The sequence below is a fragment of the Myiozetetes cayanensis genome, unplaced genomic scaffold (assembly GCF_022539395.1).
Source record: "Myiozetetes cayanensis isolate MyiCay16 unplaced genomic scaffold, myiCay2020 scf2-11, whole genome shotgun sequence".
Taxonomy (NCBI): Eukaryota; Metazoa; Chordata; class Aves; order Passeriformes; family Tyrannidae; genus Myiozetetes; species Myiozetetes cayanensis.
The window spans coordinates 100893352-100914759 of record NW_026087411.1 but is presented as its reverse complement, the minus strand read 5'-3'; the positions used below and the strand labels follow the sequence as shown (position 1 = coordinate 100914759).

Genomic DNA, 21408 nt, shown 5'->3' with positions numbered 1-21408 from the left:
AAAATCCAAATTCTCCTGAAACCCATTTTGGTTAGAGCATGTGATTAACTATATTAAACAGTATAGCTTGTTTACACTGATGCTCTGTTAGACTAAGGTTTCTATGTCTGCCTTCTATGCTTGGCATATAATCCTGATTAAAAGTCCCTTGAGCTCACTGAAGAGACAACTAGACTTGTAGCTATAGCAGTTGAGAAGTTACTACTTAAGATATTTGTCTAAGATCCTTCAGTAACTACAGAAAGAGATGAATGCTTCTAGACAGTGATTCACTCCATCCCAAAACAGATGTCTCAAATAAGTAAAATGACTCATTTGCTGACAGAGTTTGCTTTGCTTGCTTTCTTTGTTCTATAGTGACCATAGAAGGAGCACAGACAGCGAGGCCCAGAGAACAAATTGATATATCCTCTTTTTTGGCATTGCTTAGATTTAAGCCATGAGCTACAGAATAGCTGCATAGAGTAATCACCCTGTATTTGGGATACAGTAAAATCATGCTGTATTTTGTATGTTCAGAGGAAGGTTTCTTTTCACTGTTCTGTACAGCAATCAAAATTACTTAATTTTCTTAGAAAAATTGTTAGCTTTGCATTGTTGTCTGGAAAGGGATAGAAGGAGAGCATAAAACCACCTAAGTCAGTAAGAACAGCAGCAAAACAAAAAGCAGCTAATTTTAAAAATTGTACTTGTTGGTCTTTCCTACTGAAATATTTTGGGAAAAAAAAATCAATACGGTAAGTGTTCTATATTGAATTGAATGAGTTTTGAGATGAAATTTTGATGAGTACAATATATTCCTAGCTTACATGAACACTAACTGAATCTTGATATTCCATGATAGGCAAAGGAACAAACCCACCTACCTAAAATAGTCTTTTAGTTAAAAAGGTTTAATGATAACAAAAGGAATTTGGAAGTCTTTCACAGAAGTGTGACACTCATTAAACATCAAACCCTCCTGTTGCAGATTACTTGATCTGGCATTTAAGGACTGGGATTGGTCATTTGATGATGTTGATGATATTGATGGTGATGATGATGACGATGTTTTTGATTTCTGAAGAAGTATAAGGGGTAAATCTAAATAGAGAGGAATGGATTTGTTTGAATACAGCATGCTATGTTGGATTTTGTTTCTTAAAGCAGAGAAAATACAAGATCTCATTTTAATATTTTAAACAGTAAAAATGAGATTCCATTCATGATATTAAACTTTTAGAGGAGTCACTTTCATTAGAACAAGTTGTTGCCTTTGTCAGTATTTTCATTTTTCTAATTTTAAATCTTTTTTTCCAAATTCATGTCTGCCTGCCGGAAAAAAACTGTGCTGTTGTCAGAGTCGTTGCTGATCTATAATGCTAATACTTCTAACCTCAGCAGAGAGTATTCAGAGAATAAAAGGGAGATGGTAGCAGTTGGATGTTTAGCTGAAATAGACTTAGCATTTACAAATACTTTCCATTTTTAAACTTTTAATATATACTGACAGATCTATGGCTAGCAGACATGAAATCACTGGAGTTCTGCATTTTGCTTTTCTACCTGTGTTCTGAAGTGAATTTGACTTGGCTTTCCTTTGCAGTGCTGTGCTTTCTGGGTACCTAACCGTGCATTTGAAAACTATGTAAACAAGCGAGCTTTGCAGCTTCTGTGATGTGGTTTCCTTGACTGCTTTAGAAAAGATCCGGCTGTTGCAGTGATTTAATTTGTCCCACAGCTTAATTGTGAATGTACTGGAAATAGTGTTTCCTATTTTACAGATCTCAGTTTAATCGTTTTATATGTTGATGCAATCTTAACATTTACACAGAAAAAATCCTATAAGAATTCTTTCAAATAGTATGTAAGGTTTGTCTCAGCCATATAAAATGGTGATGGCAGCAGCACTGGGGCTGCACCTCAGCTGTGCTCAGGGGACAGAGACACCAACTCCTCTAGAATTAACTGGATTAGTGTTCACAGTAACAAGCATTGTGTTAATTAAATATACTGCATCTTTCTGTATTAAAAGCTTACAAATCACTAATCTTGTAAAGTCAGAAGTGACTATTACATTGTGCATATTGTACCCTCATATATTATAAAGGGGTTTAACTGATTTGGGATTATAATGCCTAAGGATGTGTTGTCCTTAAGTAACAATGCTGTTGGATGCATTTCTCCCAAGTATGATGATGAGCCCATCTTAAATTAAGACTTTGAAGAAGTGTGTTTTTGTCAGATTTACATTTGTTGCATTTACTGATCAAACTTCCTGCTTCTTTTTCAGCTAACTGCTTTCCGTGAATGCAGACACAGTTCAAGGTGATAATTTTCTTCCCATTACAGCAAGACTGAAACATATCCCAAAATATATTAAAAATATATATTTTCCTGAGAGATTGTGCTATATATATCAGAGGTTTACATTTTTGCTGCAATATAAATTACTAATCTCTGAGGGTTTTCCTGTATTCTCCCAACTGACTGATCAATTGAGGAATGGTTGGCAAATAGTAAAAGGATATGTTAGGTAACCTTTTAAACTCTGTTCCACAAAAGCTTTCTTGGCAAGACGCATACACTACATTTCATAAAAGGATCGAGAGGAATGAATATTAAAAGGAAGAAACTGACTTCTCAGCTTTTGTAAAGATGCCACCAGCACGTCTGCAAGTAGAACCGGAGCAAGATCCACCATAGTGATATAGACTGCATCTGTAAGAAGTGACCATTATACTGTGTATATATATTGTACTGTAATACTGCAAGAGGGTTTTAAAAATCTTTCCACTTTATTTTTTTATGCTTATTAATCAGATACCGTTACTTATTGCAGTTGCAACTATGCACTTGTATAAAGCCATACTGTTGAAGTTTATATCATTCATACACGTCTATCAGAAGCTGCATGTCAGTGTTCAGCAGCTAGTATAGGTTTGAAGTATATACTAGTTTCAGCTATTCGTCATCATGGGCAGTCCTGTTTTACCTGTCTAATTGCCTTAATTTAAATTGTTTTCAAGGTTTTTTGCCCATTCTTTCTATTTAAGGAAAAAGAAAGTTTATCAGCTCTTAGAATGCAATTTTGCTTTGTGGCAGAAAAAATAGTGCACTATTTTTACACCTAGTAAGTATATCAGTGTCAGCCTATTTTGAATGTATATCGACTGGTTTTAAGGGTGGAGAAGTTTTGGTTACAGAAACAATGTCTGAGAGCATTGGAATTACCAGACCATTTGCTTGTACATGTAACTGCTCATCCAGCCTGTTTTACGAACCTCAATACTAGTTATTGATTTGTATTAACCCTCATTAAGTGCTATGAAACTTCATTTTGCCTTGTTTTTGCATATTCTCCTAGATGTGGGTTTTTTTATTTCTGGAAAGAAAAAGAATCTGTGACTATTTTTACATTTCACAACACAATATCCAAGGACTGTCACAAACTTTAAGAAAAGTAAAACATACTGTAGATGTATTTTAAAGTTTTAATCTGGTTCTCTAGCACATAGCTGTAGGCATAGATAAATATTTCAGTAGTGTGTTTTGAGAACTGATAGCTGGGAAGAAAGGGCCTCAGAGGCACTTAATCTGACTTTTTTTTTTAACTTGGAGTTGTACAAAAAATATAATTTATGTGGGCTCATTCATGATGTGTTCATAATTATCCCAGAAAATGCATGTTTTATACAACTACAGTATGCGATGTTAAACATATTGACAGTAAAAAATGTAGTCTCCTATTTGGTCTCTTTATATATATATAAATATATATATATATTTAAAATATATATATATATAAAATATTGTGTGGGAGTGCAGTAATTTAAAATATGATCTAACACTTCAATGAAGGAGGACATTTCACTTTAAAATTTTGTTTGTTTTGTTTTTTAAAGAGTGTTGAAATGTTTGGAAGGATAGGACCATGATTTATTTAACACTATCATGAAAAGTGGACTTGGAAACACTGAAATATTGAAAATTATTAAATATATTTACATTTTGTAACCTCTACTACAGTTCAGCTTAACAGAGCCAGAATGTATTCAGTCTTCTATTTATGCACTCACAAAGTAAAATGTTGTTTGTGAGTTCTTAAAATCGAAGCTAAAACTTTCATATCATTTTTTATTAGGTATTCTAACCCAGCGCACAGCTACAGTGTTTTTTCCCTGCTTGTTTTGATTTACAGAAGTACGGTATATTTTTAGGTAATGCAGATATGCATAGAGAACAACATTAAAAATGTATACAGTAAAACTGTTTCCATTCACTGAATGCATAAATATTTTATATATATATATATAAAAATGTTACATTGTGGGAAGTTCTATCCTTTTCTGAATTGGAGAATATTATATATATATTTTTAAATAAACTATTTGAGTAAGGTAAAATAGTTCCTGAACTTGAGAAGCTGGTAATTAATTGAATTTAAATATAGAGGCAACTACTGCGGCAGACATGGGAAAGGCAAGGGCAAAGCCTGTGTGAGGAGGGAGTGCAGACTCCAGGGGAGCTGTTTGGCAGCTCTTCCACTGCTGGGGCTGGATCCTTTGCACTTTTCTCTCCCTGGCCTGCCCTCATTTACTGTGAATCCCTGGGACCCTGTTAAGCCTGACATTTCAGGAAATGTACTATATTGTAGTATTTACTGGCCACAGTTCATACATTACAGCAGGCTGTACTGTGATGGTGTCGTAGAGCAGTATGGGCTGAGGGAGCACTGGAGGTGCTGTGCTCTGACCTCGACCTCAGAGCAGGGCTAATTTGGCACAGATTCCTCAAGGCCAGTGGTATGATGTGTACCAACCTTGATTTGTACACAGGACACAAAAGGCAAAGCTGCTCTTCTGTTCTTCTCACTTGTCCTGCTGTGAAGCTCAAGAACTCTTAAATGCCATTTCCTGGAGATTGTGCTGTTTCCTTATTGTCCAGTGGTGACCTTCTAGCATTTTTGACAGAAGGGCATATTCATGAACTAAGGAATATTAGTCTTGAAAACCACTGATGTTTAAACACTTTCATTTTGTAGCAGGATTGTGCCAGCAAACAGGACGTTTTTATGGCCTGAATGATTTATCTATAGAAAATTCTTTCACTGCAAGTCCTTTTGTTTCACAAGAGTAAACAAGCAGCATAGCCAAGCTGCAGATTAACCTTTTGGAAAAATCAGGGGTCACGCTTGGATCCAGAAGCTCCAGACACTTGTAATGAAGTTGCTCTTTAGTTCCCAATCACCAGCAGAGAAGCTGGACAGGAAGATCCCATTGGAGTTACCGTGTCAGTTGTCAGAAAGACCTTTCTGCAATGAGATTTCCACTTCTGTCCTAGTTGCGTGCTGCAATTCCCTACATCTAGTGGTTCCTGCCAAAGTGCAGCCCCTCCCAGCACTGCCAGCAATCCAGCACCACGTCTGCTTTTACTAGAGGAAAACTGTGGTTCTTATGCTTCTGAGCATGATTGATGCTGTAACCAAAATGTGACACAGAATCACATACCACGTAGGACTCGGAAACACGCAAGAGGCCCATGGATCTCAGCAGTCAGTGACAGGGGCGGATTAAAAACATCACTGAAATTCCACTGCAAGTGTCCAGATCTCTTACTACCTCTTGAAGGCACTGAACCTCCTGCGTTTTGACAGGCATTCAGTGGCTCTCTGAAGGCACCAAGGTCAGGAAAGCTGCCAGTGAAATTATATGGTTTTTCTCTTTAGTTTCTCAAGTGATCATGAGAAATTTGAGCATTTATGTTTGTAATTTTATAATCTATTAGTTTCCCTTCTATTTTTAAGAGAATCATCCTTGAAAGAGGATTTATATATTTTGGTCTCAAGTGCCTTTACCCATCTTGTGCTTGTGAGGCGATATTTGGGATGCTGCTGTGAAAAGGGAGAATGTATATGAAAGCAAACTTCTTACCTGCATTGCTCTTACAAACTCTTAGTGCCTCCTAATTCTGTTTCTGAGGCAGGAGAGCATAACAGTACATGGTCCACTTCAGTGAACTTGAGTATTTCAGTCTCTTCCGCATTCCTGGATAGTTTGCCTCAGCATTGATATAAGGATTAATTTATTTTATCATAGAATCAGAGACTATCTCAAGTTGGAAGGGACCCACAAGGATCATGGAGTCCAACTTCCTGCTCTTCCCAGGACTACCTAAAACTAAACCATATGACTAAGAACATCATCCAGACACTCCTTGAACTCTGACAGGCTTGGTGCCTTTTCAGTGCATTACAGTTTTTTATGGACGGTCATCTCTGCACATAGTACACTTTAAATTGAAAACATTATTTGTTATTTTTAAGATTATCTTCTAAACCACTTAGGGTTTTATCAGCATCCCAAGGATCATGCGGTTTTGCCTACTGCTTTGAAGTATCCTCCATAAGAGTGGGAAGAAGTCTTCTTTTGGATCTCTGTAAAAGATGTTGATGGAATAGTTCTGAAACTAATTTGTGTTCTTTGTTGAAGTTGCCTTTAAAGTGGACAGGAATATACTCAGACATTCTCATCTGAGAAATGAGATGAGTCTGTTGAAATGTATGTGGCTGAAAAGAGCAGTGTGGCTTAACACATTGAGACTAGTTGTCCCCAGAAACTACTGCAGTGAATGGAAAATCTCACTGTAAACCCACAGCTCCAAGAAGTGGGGATGCAGAGGAACTGTAATTTATTGGCACAGGGATGCTGATTACCAGGCCTTATTAATGAAGATTGGCAATTGGAGTCTTTGCCCCTTTGTAGGAAGGAAGCATTGTGTTATAAAGGTAAGAAAGACAAGTTACGGCTTGCTAATGCAAGGGTGAAGCCTTGGGTTTGACTGCAGGAGAAAAGTGATCTTTCAAAAGGAAAATCACAGTGAAAAGTAGTGAAATTTCAAAGTTACAAATGTATGCAGTCCTGCACACCTTAAAGAAATCTGGAAATACACAATGTCAGCCTAAAAAGATAGGGCAGAGAGAGCAGTAATTTCATTTGTTGGAGGAGCTACATAGAAATGCTTTCACAGCCAAGACAAACTGCATGTGATGCTTTGGTCCTATTGCCCCATTTTGAGGTCGAGGCTTTCTGTGTTTTTCAGAGGTGTGACCCTGTTTGTACAGTCTTACATTGTGTACCAGTGGGCCTCATAGGTCATCTAGTTCTTGTCACTTGCCATTGCTCTTGGGGTGTTTTTTGCCCAGGATGCTGTTGCAGCACTTGGTAAGCATGGCCACCCAATAAGTACGTCAGGCTTGTGAGAACATTGCCAGTCCTTTTCTTTTGCATCACTAACTGCTTAGACTTTCAGGCACTGAATTGCCTTGGATATGTGCTACTTTTTATTTACAAGTGAACTGATGGAAATGTTTTTTTGGAGGTATCTGAGATATTAAATAACTTTTTTGAGGCTGAAGGAGCCAGGAGCCCCACTGTCTGAGCCTTATTTCATATCTGCTTGCCCTGGTGGTGTCTCTTGCCTCGGCTGTGTTCCACTTTCCAGTAGGCTCTCAAAGCATGTCTTGCAGCTGGGTGCAAGTCTGGCTGCAGCTTCAGGACTTGCATTTATTTGCTGGATCCCATGGCCTCATGTGTCTTCATGATGTTGTCCAGCATATTACAATCCTTGTGTCCTGGGTGCCAAGTAGATTCAGTAGGATCTGTGTAGCCATTGCTCCCCTCTGGAGTGATGGAAGGACTAGATAAATACAGTAAGGAAACTCCCATGCATACTTTGTATCCTGTTCAGAGCTACAACAGTGGGAGTTGTATTACTGGAAGGTGGGCAAACATGCAAGCTTAAAAAAACCAACAAAGCCGAGAGAGGAAAATATCCTTGAGCTCAGAGAGTCCATGAGGACTGAAAGTTGTGCCAACAGTGCATATCATGGAAAAAAATTTAAAATCTCACAAGATAAGTCACTCTTGAAAGTCAGACCAGTTGCTCAAAGATGAAAGAATTTGTTTGCAGTAGCTGGGTACTTAAAATATGCTTTACACAAGCTCAATTTGTGCTTCATTAAAGTCATGATTTACATGACAGGAGGACACTGAGGCATAAGGATGTGTGTTCTTCCATTTATGATTTTCTTATAATATGAGTCAGGTCAGCATCTTGTTACCGCTGGCCAGAGCCTCCAAATTCCAAAGCAGAATAATTGTACATCCCAGAGCAGGCATATGCAACTGATGACTTGCAATTACAGTAAGGTGGTAAGTAGAATTGATTTTCAGCATGGAGCCATGTTACTATTCAGTTTGAATCAGAATTATCATTACCTAACTTCTCTTGTCACATTTTAGGGTGGTGCAGGTTCAGTTCTTTACATCAGTTTCCAGAATACTTGACAGATAAAACAAGATGTCTGTCCTCTTAAAGTTCCCTCTCCGTGAGTCAGTGATACCACATAATGCACAGAAGTACTTGTTTAGGCTACTGACAATTCAAACCAGTTACAAGCTGAAATAATGAAACAAAATAGGTAGTTAACAAAATTGTGACAAGTATTTAAATTGTCTCTCAGGTATCCTCAATTAAATTTCATCACAAGTATAATTTAAAAATCCTCTTATTTTACCCTTGGTCCAAAGACTGGGTTATTTTTCAAGACAGAGATGATGTTTGCCCCAAACCACTTCCAGTGCAGAATGGAATAGTTGACATCTTTAACTCGAAAATGTCTGTATGTCTATCTTGCCATCAGGCAGGAAACACCTGAGGTCCATGAGGACTCTGGTCTGTGAGACTGCCGAGTTCTTGCAATTGGATCCATCTCAAGTGATGAGCTGTCAGGTTCTTAGGTGATGTTTACTGTGGTTCCTGGACACCTGTTTGACCTCAACAGCCATCATCTCCGAGAACTCTGAAGCATCCTGGAGAACTCTGGTTCAAAATCAAGCAAATTAAAATTCAGTACAAATCAAGAACTTAATAACACCTTAAGATTTTTTTTTTTTTTGCTTCCTCACCTTCCAAACTGAGACATCCTCAGAGCATTGCTAGTGATGAAGGCAACATTTTACATTCTGCTTTATACATAAATATGAATTCCAATATCAAAGAATTCAGAAGAGAGTGGAACAAACCAGCCTGAAGAAAATTTGGAGGGGAGTAATTATTATTTATCGTCATAGAAAATACATGGCTGGGAAACTACCTTATTTGAGTTGATCTCCACATCCATATATATTCATTTATAATAGTTCCTCCTGTGGGCTCTCAGGGGTTAATTCCTTCCCACCTCTCCCTGCCTTACATATGTCCCTGAATAATAATGATTGTTTGGTGGAGGATACCTCATTTAAAGATGTGAATTAAGCCATTCTGCAAGATTTAAGCTGATTGGGACTGTTCAGCTAATTGTGAATTACTTCCTCCAAAGAGTCAAACTGCACTAAAATCGACATTAGGAGCTGCAGCAGTTGGGGGTGTTGCTGCCTCCCCGCCCCAGTCTTTCTCTGCTCTTTAATAGATTAGATTAGCAGAGCCAGAAAAGGGAGCAACTACGTGCACAGCATAAGCCAGTGAGAGAGGCTTGGGGGTCAGGCAGGGACGGGGACTCCTGAGCAGTCCAAGCAGTGGCATCCTGTGCTGGATTAGAGTAACACACAGAAACACATCTTTGTCCACACAGTTTTACTCTGCACAGAATACCTTGTGTTAGGGAGGCCCAGAGGATGGGTTTGAACGTGTGTTTGATGTTCCTGTTCACTGAGGACAGTTCAGAAAAAGTAAACTGTGCATCTTACACTGTTCACGTCCTCGCTTTCAGACGTGCAGCCTGCCGTCTCTGGAGTCATGTCCTCATTCCTTCCTCTGGATATTAAGTCTCCTGGTAAATATTTTCTCTCTCATGCAGTTAAAGTGAGCTTGTAGCTTACCTGTTGCCAAATGCCCAGTCACAGTTCATCATATTCACACCTGGGGATATTTGGAGCTTTTCAGTGGACTGTACTGGAATTCACAGCTTGTCTTTTCACAGGAAAGGAAACAAACTTTTTGAAAGCCCTGACAGGGCCCAGGTTTTGTCAGCCAGGACAGGACAGGGTGTGTTACCTTGTGAGCATGTTGTGAACTGCTGCAATTAGACACCGCGTGTGTAATTCCACACTCGTACAGCATCTGTGAATGGAGCTGTATTACTTCCAGCCCCCTGAATACAAGTTGCTTACTGGCTTACACCCACTGCAATAAATCCTGCCTGCCTTTGGCCCGCTGCTGCATTACATAGCAAACAATTTGTGTCCACCCTGATACTGATGAATGACAAGTTTAACAAGATTTATCTTCCCTGTGTATCTTGTCTAAAGCTGCTGCCTTTAATCCAGCCACTGAGAAGATTATGCTTTACGTACTGGAAAACACAGGGTCTGTGCTTTCCTGGGGCTTGCCTGGAACTGGAATGTATGTCTGCTTACAAAAGGCAAGGAAATTACTCTCTGGGATGAAAAAAAAAGTGTGTAAATATTAACTGCTACTGTCTGATTTGTTCCATATCTCTTGCAGCTTGAATGAGAACTCATGGTCCAGCTTTCCAAGTCCACAAAATTACTTTACCTTAGCTCATTAAATACCCAGCTTTGTTTCTTTTCCTCAGGTTTGTTTTTTTTTTTCCACACAGGCTTCTAAGGAAATTTACTCAAAATATGTTAAGTATCCTATTAAGAACTTTCTTAAATGCGTTTTCAGCATTTTATGATGAAAAAAACCAAATTGAGTTGCTGATTCTAAAACCAAAAATGGAGCAGCTTCACTTTGCTGTAGCATCACTCAGGAGTATGAAATATGTCAATGACAGAGAAGGTTTGAACTCCATACAAACCTTTCTTTATCAAGAGGCTTTAATTAAAAAAAAAACTAAGTGCGTTTCTTTTTTTCATTTTAAGATGCTGGAGCTCTTTAGCATTTGACAGGGTAATATTCAGTCTGATGCTTCAAATAATTAGGGTGACAGCTGCCCATTTATGACTTGTAATGAATATTTCATTTTCTCTCCATATATGAAAACAGAATAAAAAATCAAATGCAATGAAAATTAACTGTAAGAATGACATTATCAGTCTTGAAGAATAGCATTTATTAATACCACCTGGAAAATGTACCACTTGCCACCTGCCACCATATAGACCACTTCAGATAGTTTACACAGCTTCAGTAAAATCAGTAACAGAATGTTTAATTAATCTCTCAACCAACACAGAAAGATTTAGATTTTTTATTGTAGCATTAAAAATGCTCATCTTTGACTTGCCCTCAATAATATGAGATATGTGAAATGTAGGTCCACAGGCACACCTCTTCACACCCCTTCCCACTCTAAAAACAAAGCAGCTGCTGGTGAAAGCCCCAGTCTGATTGCTGAGTGTTCACTGGTGGAAACATCTGCTTTTGCACATTCTGCTCCTCCACACTCCCACAGTTTAGCACGTTGCAAAGAAAACCTGCCTCAAATGCAGTCACTGCAGTCTTCCCATAGTTTCAGGAGTGTCAGGATCAAGGGTGCCTTGGTTTTTACATGCCAATGAACAGAATACTGTAAGAAGTCTCTTGAAATGGCATATCTTTTCATTTTTGAGAATGTAATGAGAAATGAAGGCAAGATATGTGATTACTAATGTAACTTTTGGTTGAGAAGGCATTACTCCCAAAGGCTAAATCCCATTAATAGTTCTCAAGAATACTCTTTTGCCCTATTTTACTGTAAGTACTGCAAATTGATTAGAATCTCTGAAGTAAAAACTTAAGTGAACTTTAGCACAGACAGGCCCAAAACTAAGGAACCACAGATCAGTATTACCAAAAACTGACCAACCATGGGAGATGAGTCTGCTGAGATGCATCAAGGTGCACATGTAGCCGGGTCACTGCCACTGTGTTTGGGGATTCTGGATATGGGTTCAGGAACTTCTGCTTGAACACCATTTTTAGCTGTTGGTCGGTTTCATTAATTCCCATACATTCTAGTCTCTGATGTTCCCAAAACAGTATGTTCAGTGAATGAGAGCTCAGGTTGAAAAAGAAGAATTCATAGTTGAGTTTCTGCTCTTATCCAGGAAAAACTGGGTATACTGAAGAAAGTGACCAAGGGTATCCTGTATCAGCTGTATAAATTGTACTATTTAAGTGTTGCATGTAAGTGTTACAATCCCAACTGGATTTGTGACTTAGTAAAAGACATTTAGAACTTTATTTTGGATTGGGCCTTGACTCAGATTTTCTTCATCCTAAAATACAGATAGTTAATGTCGAACTGAGTTGCTTGCAAGAAGACGAACATCTGTTGTGGTTTTTCAGTCTTGCAGAAGAAAGACAAGTCGGTATGTTGGTACAAAACTGATCATGTATAACTGAAGAAAACTGCTTATATGTAACCAGAAAGTACTGAAGTGATACAAGAATATATAAACATCTAATTACAAAATACCTTGTAGTAAAAAAGTCCAGAGAAAATGTGATATTAGTGAAACTTGTCTGAAATGACCAATAAAAATATGCTGCTTAAATTAAGTATCTTATCAGAATTATTTCTTATATAAAGTAAGCATGAATGTACTATACTGTAAGAACTGTACAGAGTATAGTATGCTAAGGGGTAAATATTAGGCTTGAGAGAGAGAGGGAGCTTCCTCAACCTTTGTTCTGTTCTTCAAGCTTAATTGTATGGGGTTTTTTTCATGGTAATGATATGTGTGTTAATCAGTATCTTCTAATCAGTCTTTTTAGTCTTCCTGTAGTGCAGGATTGTGGCTGTGACCCAAATATTGAGAATGAGCATGGTTATGAAACGGATGAGAACTAGAAGGGAAAAGAAATATTGTAAGCATTAATAAAAAAAAAAACCAACTGCTGTTATTTTCACAGGACAAGTTGTTTTGTAAACCTTTGCTGGTGCACAGACAGGCTGGTTCCTATTCTGCAACTCTTTTCAGCCAATTAGTTTCAATTACTATGTTCAGGAACCCAGAAACTCTGAGTGTAAATACAACGGAAAAGAGTATTTAGCACTTAATCACTTGCAGTGATATCTGAAAATGATACACTGCAGTACATTTAATTATTTTCTAACAAAGCCAGGAGGGTACTACAAGTGTGAGTAGCCTCATATAAATTTTTATTTACACCAAAAGCTAAACTCAAAGTCACAGATCACGTCCTTTAGAGTTGCACATGTTGTTTATAATAAAGGGATTATTCTCTACTGCCATCTGTTAAGTGTAGACTTTGGGGAGACAGGAAATACTTGTGTTTGTCAGATTTTAATGAACGAAAATCTGACAACTGACCAAAAAAAATCAGTTTTTCAGTACCTTGATTAACTTTTTATAAACCTTCAGTACCTTGATTAACTTTTTACAAACCATAATAGGCACAGTACTTCTACCTGTGAGACCACAGTTTGAAGTACAGGTATGTCCAATGCCCATTTGGTAACTGGAATATTCACAGAAATGTACACAGAACTTTGTTCCAGCAGTATGAGATACTTGACAGTTCTGTACATGTGGATGTTACAAGTGTTACAAGTTAACCTGAAACATTTCCCATTAGAGCAGCACAGCATCAGTGTTTGCTGCTGTCTCTTCCCTGTTCTGAAGTGGGTGGTGCTGGGTTTTATACTTTACCTTCCTGGTGTTTCCTCCCTCCCTGCAGTGAACTTCTCTCACTTCTGTGTGTATGTGTAGCTGCAGGCAAGGTGGGCTCTGTACCTGACCCTGACTAAATTTCTGCACGTGCATTCTGCCAAATTTTTGATGACCCAGTTAACATCATGGCCCCACGAACTCCTTACTCTGGCAAAAAGAAAGCAGCAAACATGGGGGTGGAAATGGGGGATTGAAATGGGCCTTCCTTTTCCAGTGAAAGAGCCGCTTGAAATGGTTGTAAAGCTGCGGCCTTCCTGTGCTGCGTGAAAAGGATAAAATCCATTCAAATGATGCTTCTGATGAAACAGTGGTTTTGAACAAGAACAAGGAACCACCAGATGAAGCACAAAGGGATTTTGTTACTGTTCTTCCATCCACCAAGTCTTGATTTTGAACCATTTACTGAAAAATCTGGTGCACTCCCTAGCTCTTCCAGGTTTCTCAGGATGGTAAGAAGCTTTAAATAAATTTACTTCAGAATTAAATCAGCTGCAAATTATATATTTTAAGTCAATTTTTGTGAGTTTCTTACCAGCCTACCATTTCATTTTCAGCCTGCCATAAACATTCTGAATGTTGTGCCTAAAACTATTCATATATGAAGCTGAACTTTAGTTTTCTAGAAGAATTCTTTAACTCAGAAAGTCCTCAATATGAAAAGGAAGCACTCATTATTTGAAAAGCTCATTCAACTACTACAGAGTTTTTAAGTTTTATTTTACCACGTTTATTTTTTGTATTAAAATAATAAATATTTTTAATGCTTTACTCTGCTATTTTCAGAATTAATTTTGTAGTGTTTTTGCCTTCTGAAAAAAATAATATCTTTTGGATCAGTTGTACCATGTGTTAAGTGTGAGCAGTTTTTTGTGGTTTTTTTTTTTTCTTTGATGTATTTTTGTGATTTGTAATCTTGTGCTACTTTTTTTGGCAACTCCTTCCCTTACCATGCTAACCCACCACGTTCATGGTTTGTTCTTCTGAGAGCTTTTAGCTGTTTTACAAAAGATCTAAAAACTACTGTGGCAGCTGTTCCCTTGGAAAGGCAGGCAGTTCCAAACTTTACTCACCTGCGAGATCATTTGTAGTCACCACAGTTGTAAATATTCTTGCTGTAAATTGAATGAATTCTGATTAGCAGAACATATACAACAGATTTATCATTTTAAAAAATTATGAAATATCTATTTTTCAACAGAGGGTAATCTTGCATGAAAATATACACTGTACAGACATTCTCAATTCTAGTACATCCAACTCTTCACTATTTTAGCTTCAGAGATCATGCCCTCAAAGGTGAGTGACAATGTATTAATAAGGGTCTTTTTCAATGAGAAAATCACAGATATAACTGGAATTTCTATATCTGTATCTATCACATAGATACATATTGGATGTAGCCAGAGGATACTGCTTTTCTTTCTGTTCAGCCCTTCCTTTAGTAGTTGACAGTGATTTACACCCACAATCAAGTCAGCACAACTTAACCATTGTAAATGTCCAAGTGTTTGCTTTCAGCCTTCTGCAAATACAAGGAAATCGGTTTTCCTTCCCACAATGGACCTAAACGTTAATTAGTTCACATTTGCATCAGACTAAAATCATTTACATTGTTCATCAAACATACCAAAACTTCTAATTATCCACTTTTATGTAGAAATAGATCCAGCATCACTGTGTTTTATAGTGAGAATATTTTAAACAAGTTTTGTGAAGATGAGAAAGGCACTGGCACTTCAGACAAATAGCTGCAGAACTGTCCATGCAGACCACTGGGGAATTAGCACAGGAAGTCCACAAATCACTGTTCTTAAATTCTCTGTCGAGAAATGCAATTACATGTAGCCATAGAGTTAACGGTATTTATCAGTAAGTGTGTACTTACTTGTAGATAACTTCAAAATTAGCAGTGCCTGATTGTCTGACTCAAATGTTAGCACCTTCTCATGCTGGATCACTAGTAATTTTATTAAATCCTAGAACATGGAAATCTTTTCTTCATAAAGACAGTCTTTCAGTTATTTCAACTCAGGTTCCCTTGGCCATATTCACGTGGGTTTTAAGTCACTGGATTTTATCACTGGTGTCAAAGATAAAACTTGGTTTGAAGAGATTTCAAGAGTCTCAGGAGTCAGCACTATGGGAAATTCAGGCAAGATCTTTACCTATCATGGCTGAGTAAATACCTATGGAAAGAGGCATTAGGAGAACTCAGTACTTCACACCAAGTTGCCCATGGCTTACTTGCACAGGTGTATGCAGACAAACTCCAGGTCAAGGCGCTCACTTCTCCGGAATCTCTGGTCTGCCAGAGACACCACAGCTGAACCAGCTTACTGGCTGCACTGATGAACGTGCACAGGTTCTGAAAAGCAAGTAACAGAGAAAGAACCTCTGCTACTGTATTATCTGAACAGGACTAGCTTTCTCACTTAGAATAAATGCCAGTATTTGGCAACTCTAGTGCTTTGGTTCTCTCTAAGGAACAGTGAAGCAAAAACTGGAAGTTGCCAGAAACAAGGGACTGATTTCTGAGGTCCTGCCCAGCAAGAGGCTCAAAGAGCACGATAGTTGCTACTGTTGCTGGTAAATGCTTGATAGAGGCAAATGCAATAAAAAACAAAGAAGCAAAAAAAGCTTCTCAACCTGCTCCATAAAACTGTTTATGAAAGTTAGCTAAAGTGGGACTGATCTAGTCTAAACAGCAAGGTTGATTCAGACCATCTGTTACCACTATGTCTGGCAAACCAAACCATAAAGGAACGAGAAAACTGACAAGAATGTGTGGAAAATTAGTCCAATTGGAGGGAAAAAATAGTAACAGGAATGCACTATTCACTCTGTCACTCTTTTAAAGGGGATTTTGCAAAGGCAGCAGGTAGAAAGCACCTCCACACAGGCCTTTGTGCCATGCCCATATTTCCCTTGCAAGTAAGGATTAGAGTTGGGCTTAGAAGTTTTTATCCCCATTTGTATCATCTTTTGCATTAGCAACTCCATCTCAATTAAATTTTTACCGCCTCTCTTCTGGTGAAAAGAGAAAAGACCATCTTTAACCTATGTAGGCATTGAGATGGTATTTTTCTTGCAAAATTGTAGGACTAAAAGGGAAAAAATTATGTCACATGCCCTGTTCCAAATGCTTTGACTGACGGTCCATTCTCTTCCTCTTGTGTTAAAGGTTTATTGGTTGGGATTATGACCATAGGACTAAAGTGGCAATAGAATTTCAATATCTTAAGCATCTGCTAGTTTTAATTAAGGCACCATCAATTAGCAACTTTACCTCAGAACATACCTTTTTTTTCACCACAGAGTCTCTTATTGCCACTGCTGTTTTCCAGCTACTCACAGAAGAGAGAACCAGTGGTAAAACTGGTTGGTTGTTTTGAAAGCTAAAGTTGTCCTTATTCCAATGACAAATATAAGGAGAGATTTCACTGATAAAGACTTCCAGAAAAAAAGCCGTTTCATATGAAGACCTGTTTTCAAATAATCATGCAGCACTTACCATGGCCAGGTCTATTATCCACTTCCGCAGTGTTAGCATGTACCAGCCCCCCCAAAATCTTACATTAAGTTAAGTTTCATAGCACTAAAAATTCTAGGATACAAAGTTCTCAAAACTGCCTGAGGAATTAGATTTTTTTTAAACATCTGGAAACAATCTTATTGAAACTTTGTAACAGACTATGCAATCCAGATAAAACATATTAAGCACTGGTTGAAACATTAAGTGTTCCTATTTTTCATACTGTCTTCAGTCCAGCAGTGCCTGTAGTTTCTCAAAACCTGCTCCAAAGCACAAGATTTGAGATTTAAACCAAAGTCCTATTTAAGAAAAACAAACAAACACTGCTGTCTTCATCATAGCAAGTATAACGTGCATGGGTAGGAATCAAAGAAAAAAGGTTTGTCATTTCTACTCTGAATCCCTAGCAAAGATGCAAATTAAGAGTTGGATTTACTCTTTATCAGTTAGGAGTCTTTTAAAGCAAAGCTACATATGAAGCTTACTTCCTGTGGAGATTTACTATGATCCCAGAAATCAGCACGTGAATGTGGAATGCACGTTGAGGAGTGACTGAAAATGATTTGCAATAGTAGCACAAAACAAATGATGACGTAGCTGCTATGCAAAGAACTACCAAACAACTCACATAAACCAAAACTCCCAGATACCAAAGGATACACAACTGCAAAGAACAAAGCTCGTTTCGTTTTTCCATAGAAATGCAGAATGCACAGAAGGAGAATGACATCTGAAATGAACAAAAGATGGCTCATCACAGAAGGGACCGGCGGGACCCAAATGCAATCCTAGACAGTTCCACTGGGCACCATGTCCAAGGAAATTCCTTTCTTACAGGCTCTGTCTCTCAAATATGCTTGATGTCCAAAACACTGCAAGCTCCAAAATGAAGGCTTTCTTCAAGTCTGGGGTGTTCAAATGTTTTTCTCCCACATGGAGGTACTGGATAAAGGATGCACTTACACTGCAACTCAGTGTAATAATTAAGTCTTTCTCCTCTACCTGACCATCTATTTTAATGAAATTTATAAGAATTCAATTTTATTTTAGATGTTCACTCCCTCCTCCCCCCAGCTCCAGCATCACTGCAGTGGAGTACTGTACCTACATGCAGAGCCTGGGAGCGCTGAATGAGCCCTGTCTCATTTCCAAAATATGGCTTAAAAAAATTACCTTGTGCAATGATGATGGGATATTCCAGGTATGTCTGCATGGGGTAACCATAGTAGATCTGGTACCTCAGAAACACAATGAAGCTGAACAGAGAGATACAAAACAAGGTGACTGCACGAAGGGACATGACAGCGCCTTCACAACTTTTTTACTGTTTTGGTGCCAAAAGGCACCAGACAGCCCCTGCTGTCAAACTGATCAAACAAATACAGGCACAAAGTGCAAGCCTGATCATTCTGTAGTCTATTTCTGTAACCCTTAAATAGAATAAGATGTAGAGAGCTGCACACACTTCTCATCGAGGTCTTTATGGCAGAGTGTGTAACGCATAATTTTATTAATTACAACTGATGAGAAAGAAAAAAAGGCTTCCAGACCTAGGAAATACCTTCCCTTTGCAAGAACCTTGGCATCTCTGGGATAATTCAGATTTATTTATGACTGTAGTTCAATCTATACATTAAGCAAGTTTTACAGGAGTAGGAAACGTCTTCCAAGCTGTCTAGACTATACTGTGAAGAGATTGCCCAGAGTAGCTCTACTAGTCAGACTTAAGAGTCTGTTCCTAAGTTCACCAGACAATGGCAATTCTCCTTCCTGCCAATCCACAACAGAGTATCTGAAAAGAACTGGATTTTTATGTTTTCTCTACTTTCCACTCTCCTGCAAGCCCATGGAGTTAGACAGAAAATTCACAGCTGCACAGAGGAAACAGAAAGGACTCTGAGGGCAATTTTATGTAAGGAAAAATTCATGGCTTCCAGGGTAGAAAAATGGCACCAGGAACAGCCTGCCTTGTAAGAAACTGTTTTTTACAGTATTCGGAATTTAAAGATCTGAAGTTCCTTGTTATAAAGTCAAATTAGACTCCTTGCCATCAGCACCATGCTTATCTATCACTCCTCTGCCTTGTCATTGCATGCTGACTCCGCAGAACCATCCCAGCTCATACCAGTAGTCACAAAGCTCCCTGCAACTGGACTCAAAGTGTTTAAAAACTGCAGGATAAACACTCTACTAAATAAAAAACCAGTCCCAATAAATGTTTCAAAGAAGACCAGAACCTGCAGCAATGTGGGTACTGTGGTTATCACACAGGTGCTCAGTAGACATTTATGCCTTCTCCATGCTCATCTAAAACATTACTTACAAAGCTTTTTTAATGCACAGGAATTATTTTAAAATGCTGCAACTGCTTTTTGGCTGGAGCTGGGGGGTCACTAATCTCTGCTGGAACTAGAATTTACTTATCTCAGAGGTGTCTGTACACCTGAATGCCAGACCGGGATCAGCAGCTGTGCCCCTGCCTGAAGACATGTCATGGGCAAGTTCAGAAACATCATGCTGGTTTTGTGAGGGGACTTTTCTGAATAAAAGGCCATATTTTAGCTTGGTGCAGGGAGCTAGCAGCCATCCGGCTGGATATTCTGCCCACCTGCATCCATAGGTTTGGCCAACATGAGGCTCTTCAAGGTATTTTCTCTCACTTTGTGCCCACATCTGAATGTGCATGCACGGAGTTTATTTATTTTTCATTCCATGCAATCCTCTTTAGGCAAGATTTAATAAGCCTAGCCCATGTAAGCTTATTACAGGCTGACAAGTCTTTGGAGTTTGACACGGCTTATAATTTTCTTAAAGAATCATTACGTTTTACTGATTTGGGTGAGGGGAACCTGTCTGACGAGTACAACCTGCAGGACAGGGCCCACGGGCCACTGAATAACCCAAACACACGGCTTGCACCCTCAGCAGCTCTCAGCGACGCGCGTGCTTTAGGGCAAGTTAAAAAAGCCGTCTCCCTTTAAGGGAATCACTTTGAAAACAGGAAGTTCCTTCTCCGAAGTCTCTGTGGGCTCCCCTAGAGAGGGCTGGCCCTGAGCTCGGAAGGGAGCGGTGTAACACCGAGAGAGCTGGGTGTGCTCGCTCGCTGTCCCTCGGGCCGCCCCTCAGCGCGCCCTCACGCCTGGCCCGAGCCGCGCCCGAAGCAATTCATGCCTGGCCGCTGCAGCACCCGGCCGAGGGGAGCCGCGGCCCCAGCGCCTCCTCCCGCCGCGCCCCCCGCACCCTCTGCCCACAGCGGGGGGAACTCGCCGCGCTGTCCCCGTGTGGCCTCGCCGCCCCCGCCGCCTTACCCGGCCAGCTCCAGGAGGAGGCTGCCCACGCTGAGCCCCCGCGCCGAGCCGGCCTGAAGCACGGCCACCAGCTGCGGCAGCTTCATCACGGTACACACCGCCCATGTGCTCCAGTGCGCCACGTCCAGCAGCGTCAACGCCATCCCGGGCACGGGGAACCCGCGAGTGACGGGCGGGATGTAGCGGGGAACCCGCCCGGGACGGGCAGCCTGTGCCGGGGTGTGGCGGGGACCCCGCCCGGGACGGGCAGCCTGTGCCGGGGTGTGGCGGGAACCCTCCCGGGACGGGCAGCCTGTGCCGGGGTGTGGCGGGGACCCCGCCCGGGACGGGCAGCCTGTGCCGGGGTGTGGCGGGGACCCCGCCCGGGACGGTCACGCCGGCGCCGGGGCGGCCGTCACGGAGCGCTAATGGCGGCCGGGGCGCGGGGAGGGCAGAGCCGCAGCCGGCGGCATCCCCGGTGCCCTCGGGAGGGGCAGGGGCTCCGGTCAGGCCCGTCCCAGCGGTGCCAAACGCTGCCCGGGAGGAGCTCGCAGGCCGCTGGGTGAGGCCTCCTCACGTCGAACTCTGTCGGTGTCCGGGTCGAGACACGTTCCACTCCAGATTCAGATTGTTGGTCCTGGCATGACTCTTCGTTACTTTAAACAAAATCCCCAGAGCAGTGATCTTGTGATGCTATGTTGGCCATGGGCCGTGCTCGCCCGGGAGCAGACTCAGCCCCGGGGTTGGAGCTTCAGGCTTGACCTCAGTTTTCTCCCCCAGACTGGAGTCTCAAGTGCTCCAGCGCCCGTGTTTTTCAGGTCACTCTGTCTGGATCTAATTCCCGCAGCAGGGATGGCATAGTTCTGACAGCAGCAGTTTCATTTTTACAGGGAAAAAAGTTAAGCAAATTTAAAAGTGCCTGAATGCAGAACTTGCCAGAGTACCAGAGATGGAGCAGCTTCCCCAG

General features: G+C 40.2%; 2 protein-coding genes across 5 annotated transcripts in view; one reads left to right on the top strand and one right to left on the bottom strand.

The window, feature by feature from the left end:
- ROCK2 (Rho associated coiled-coil containing protein kinase 2) overlaps positions 1 to 12486 on the top strand; it is a 105171-nt gene extending 92685 nt beyond the window's left edge. For 2 of the 3 annotated variants that reach the window (XM_050315279.1, XM_050315278.1), the window contains one exon: positions 2273 to 12486. In XM_050315279.1, the coding sequence (XP_050171236.1) occupies positions 2273 to 2276 (4 nt within the window). In that variant the 3' untranslated portion in view covers positions 2277 to 12486. Of the gene's footprint in view, positions 1 to 970; positions 2253 to 2272 lie in introns of those variants that run through there. The other variant, XM_050315280.1, reaches the window with a different exon arrangement.
- An 89-nt stretch (positions 12487 to 12575) lies between these two features.
- SLC66A3 (solute carrier family 66 member 3) lies at positions 12576 to 20725 on the bottom strand. 2 transcript variants are annotated; one of them, XM_050315294.1, is made up of 7 exons: positions 20463 to 20621; positions 18328 to 18410; positions 17815 to 17884; positions 17134 to 17191; positions 15867 to 15987; positions 14693 to 14734; positions 12576 to 12774 (listed from the first exon to the last, which is right to left on the bottom strand). In XM_050315294.1, exons 1-7 carry the CDS (start codon positions 20603 to 20605, stop codon positions 12686 to 12688), a joined length of 606 nt encoding a protein of 201 aa, XP_050171251.1. In that variant the 5' UTR covers positions 20606 to 20621; the 3' UTR covers positions 12576 to 12685. The 2 variants fall into 2 exon arrangements, with proteins under 2 accessions (XP_050171251.1, XP_050171252.1); XM_050315295.1 differs by lacking the exon at positions 12576 to 12774 and adding an exon at positions 13800 to 14079 and having other exon boundaries at positions 20463 to 20725.
- Positions 20726 to 21408: the final 683 nt, after the last annotated feature.

What these genes read in the sequence shown, in the direction of transcription:
- SLC66A3 (XM_050315295.1), bottom strand. Translation starts at nt 20,605, where the DNA reads ATGGCGTTGACGCTGCTGGACGTGGCGCACTGGAGCACATGGGCGGTG. An exon ending in TCCCATCATCATTGCACAAG is followed by an intron (nt 17,885 to 18,327) that starts GTAATTTTTTTA and finishes TGTTCATTTCAG; the next exon opens with ATGTCATTCTCCTTCTGTGC. An exon ending in GGATAATAGACCTGGCCATG is followed by an intron (nt 15,988 to 17,133) that starts GTAAGTGCTGCA and finishes CTTGCTTTTCAG; the next exon opens with AACCTGTGCACGTTCATCAG.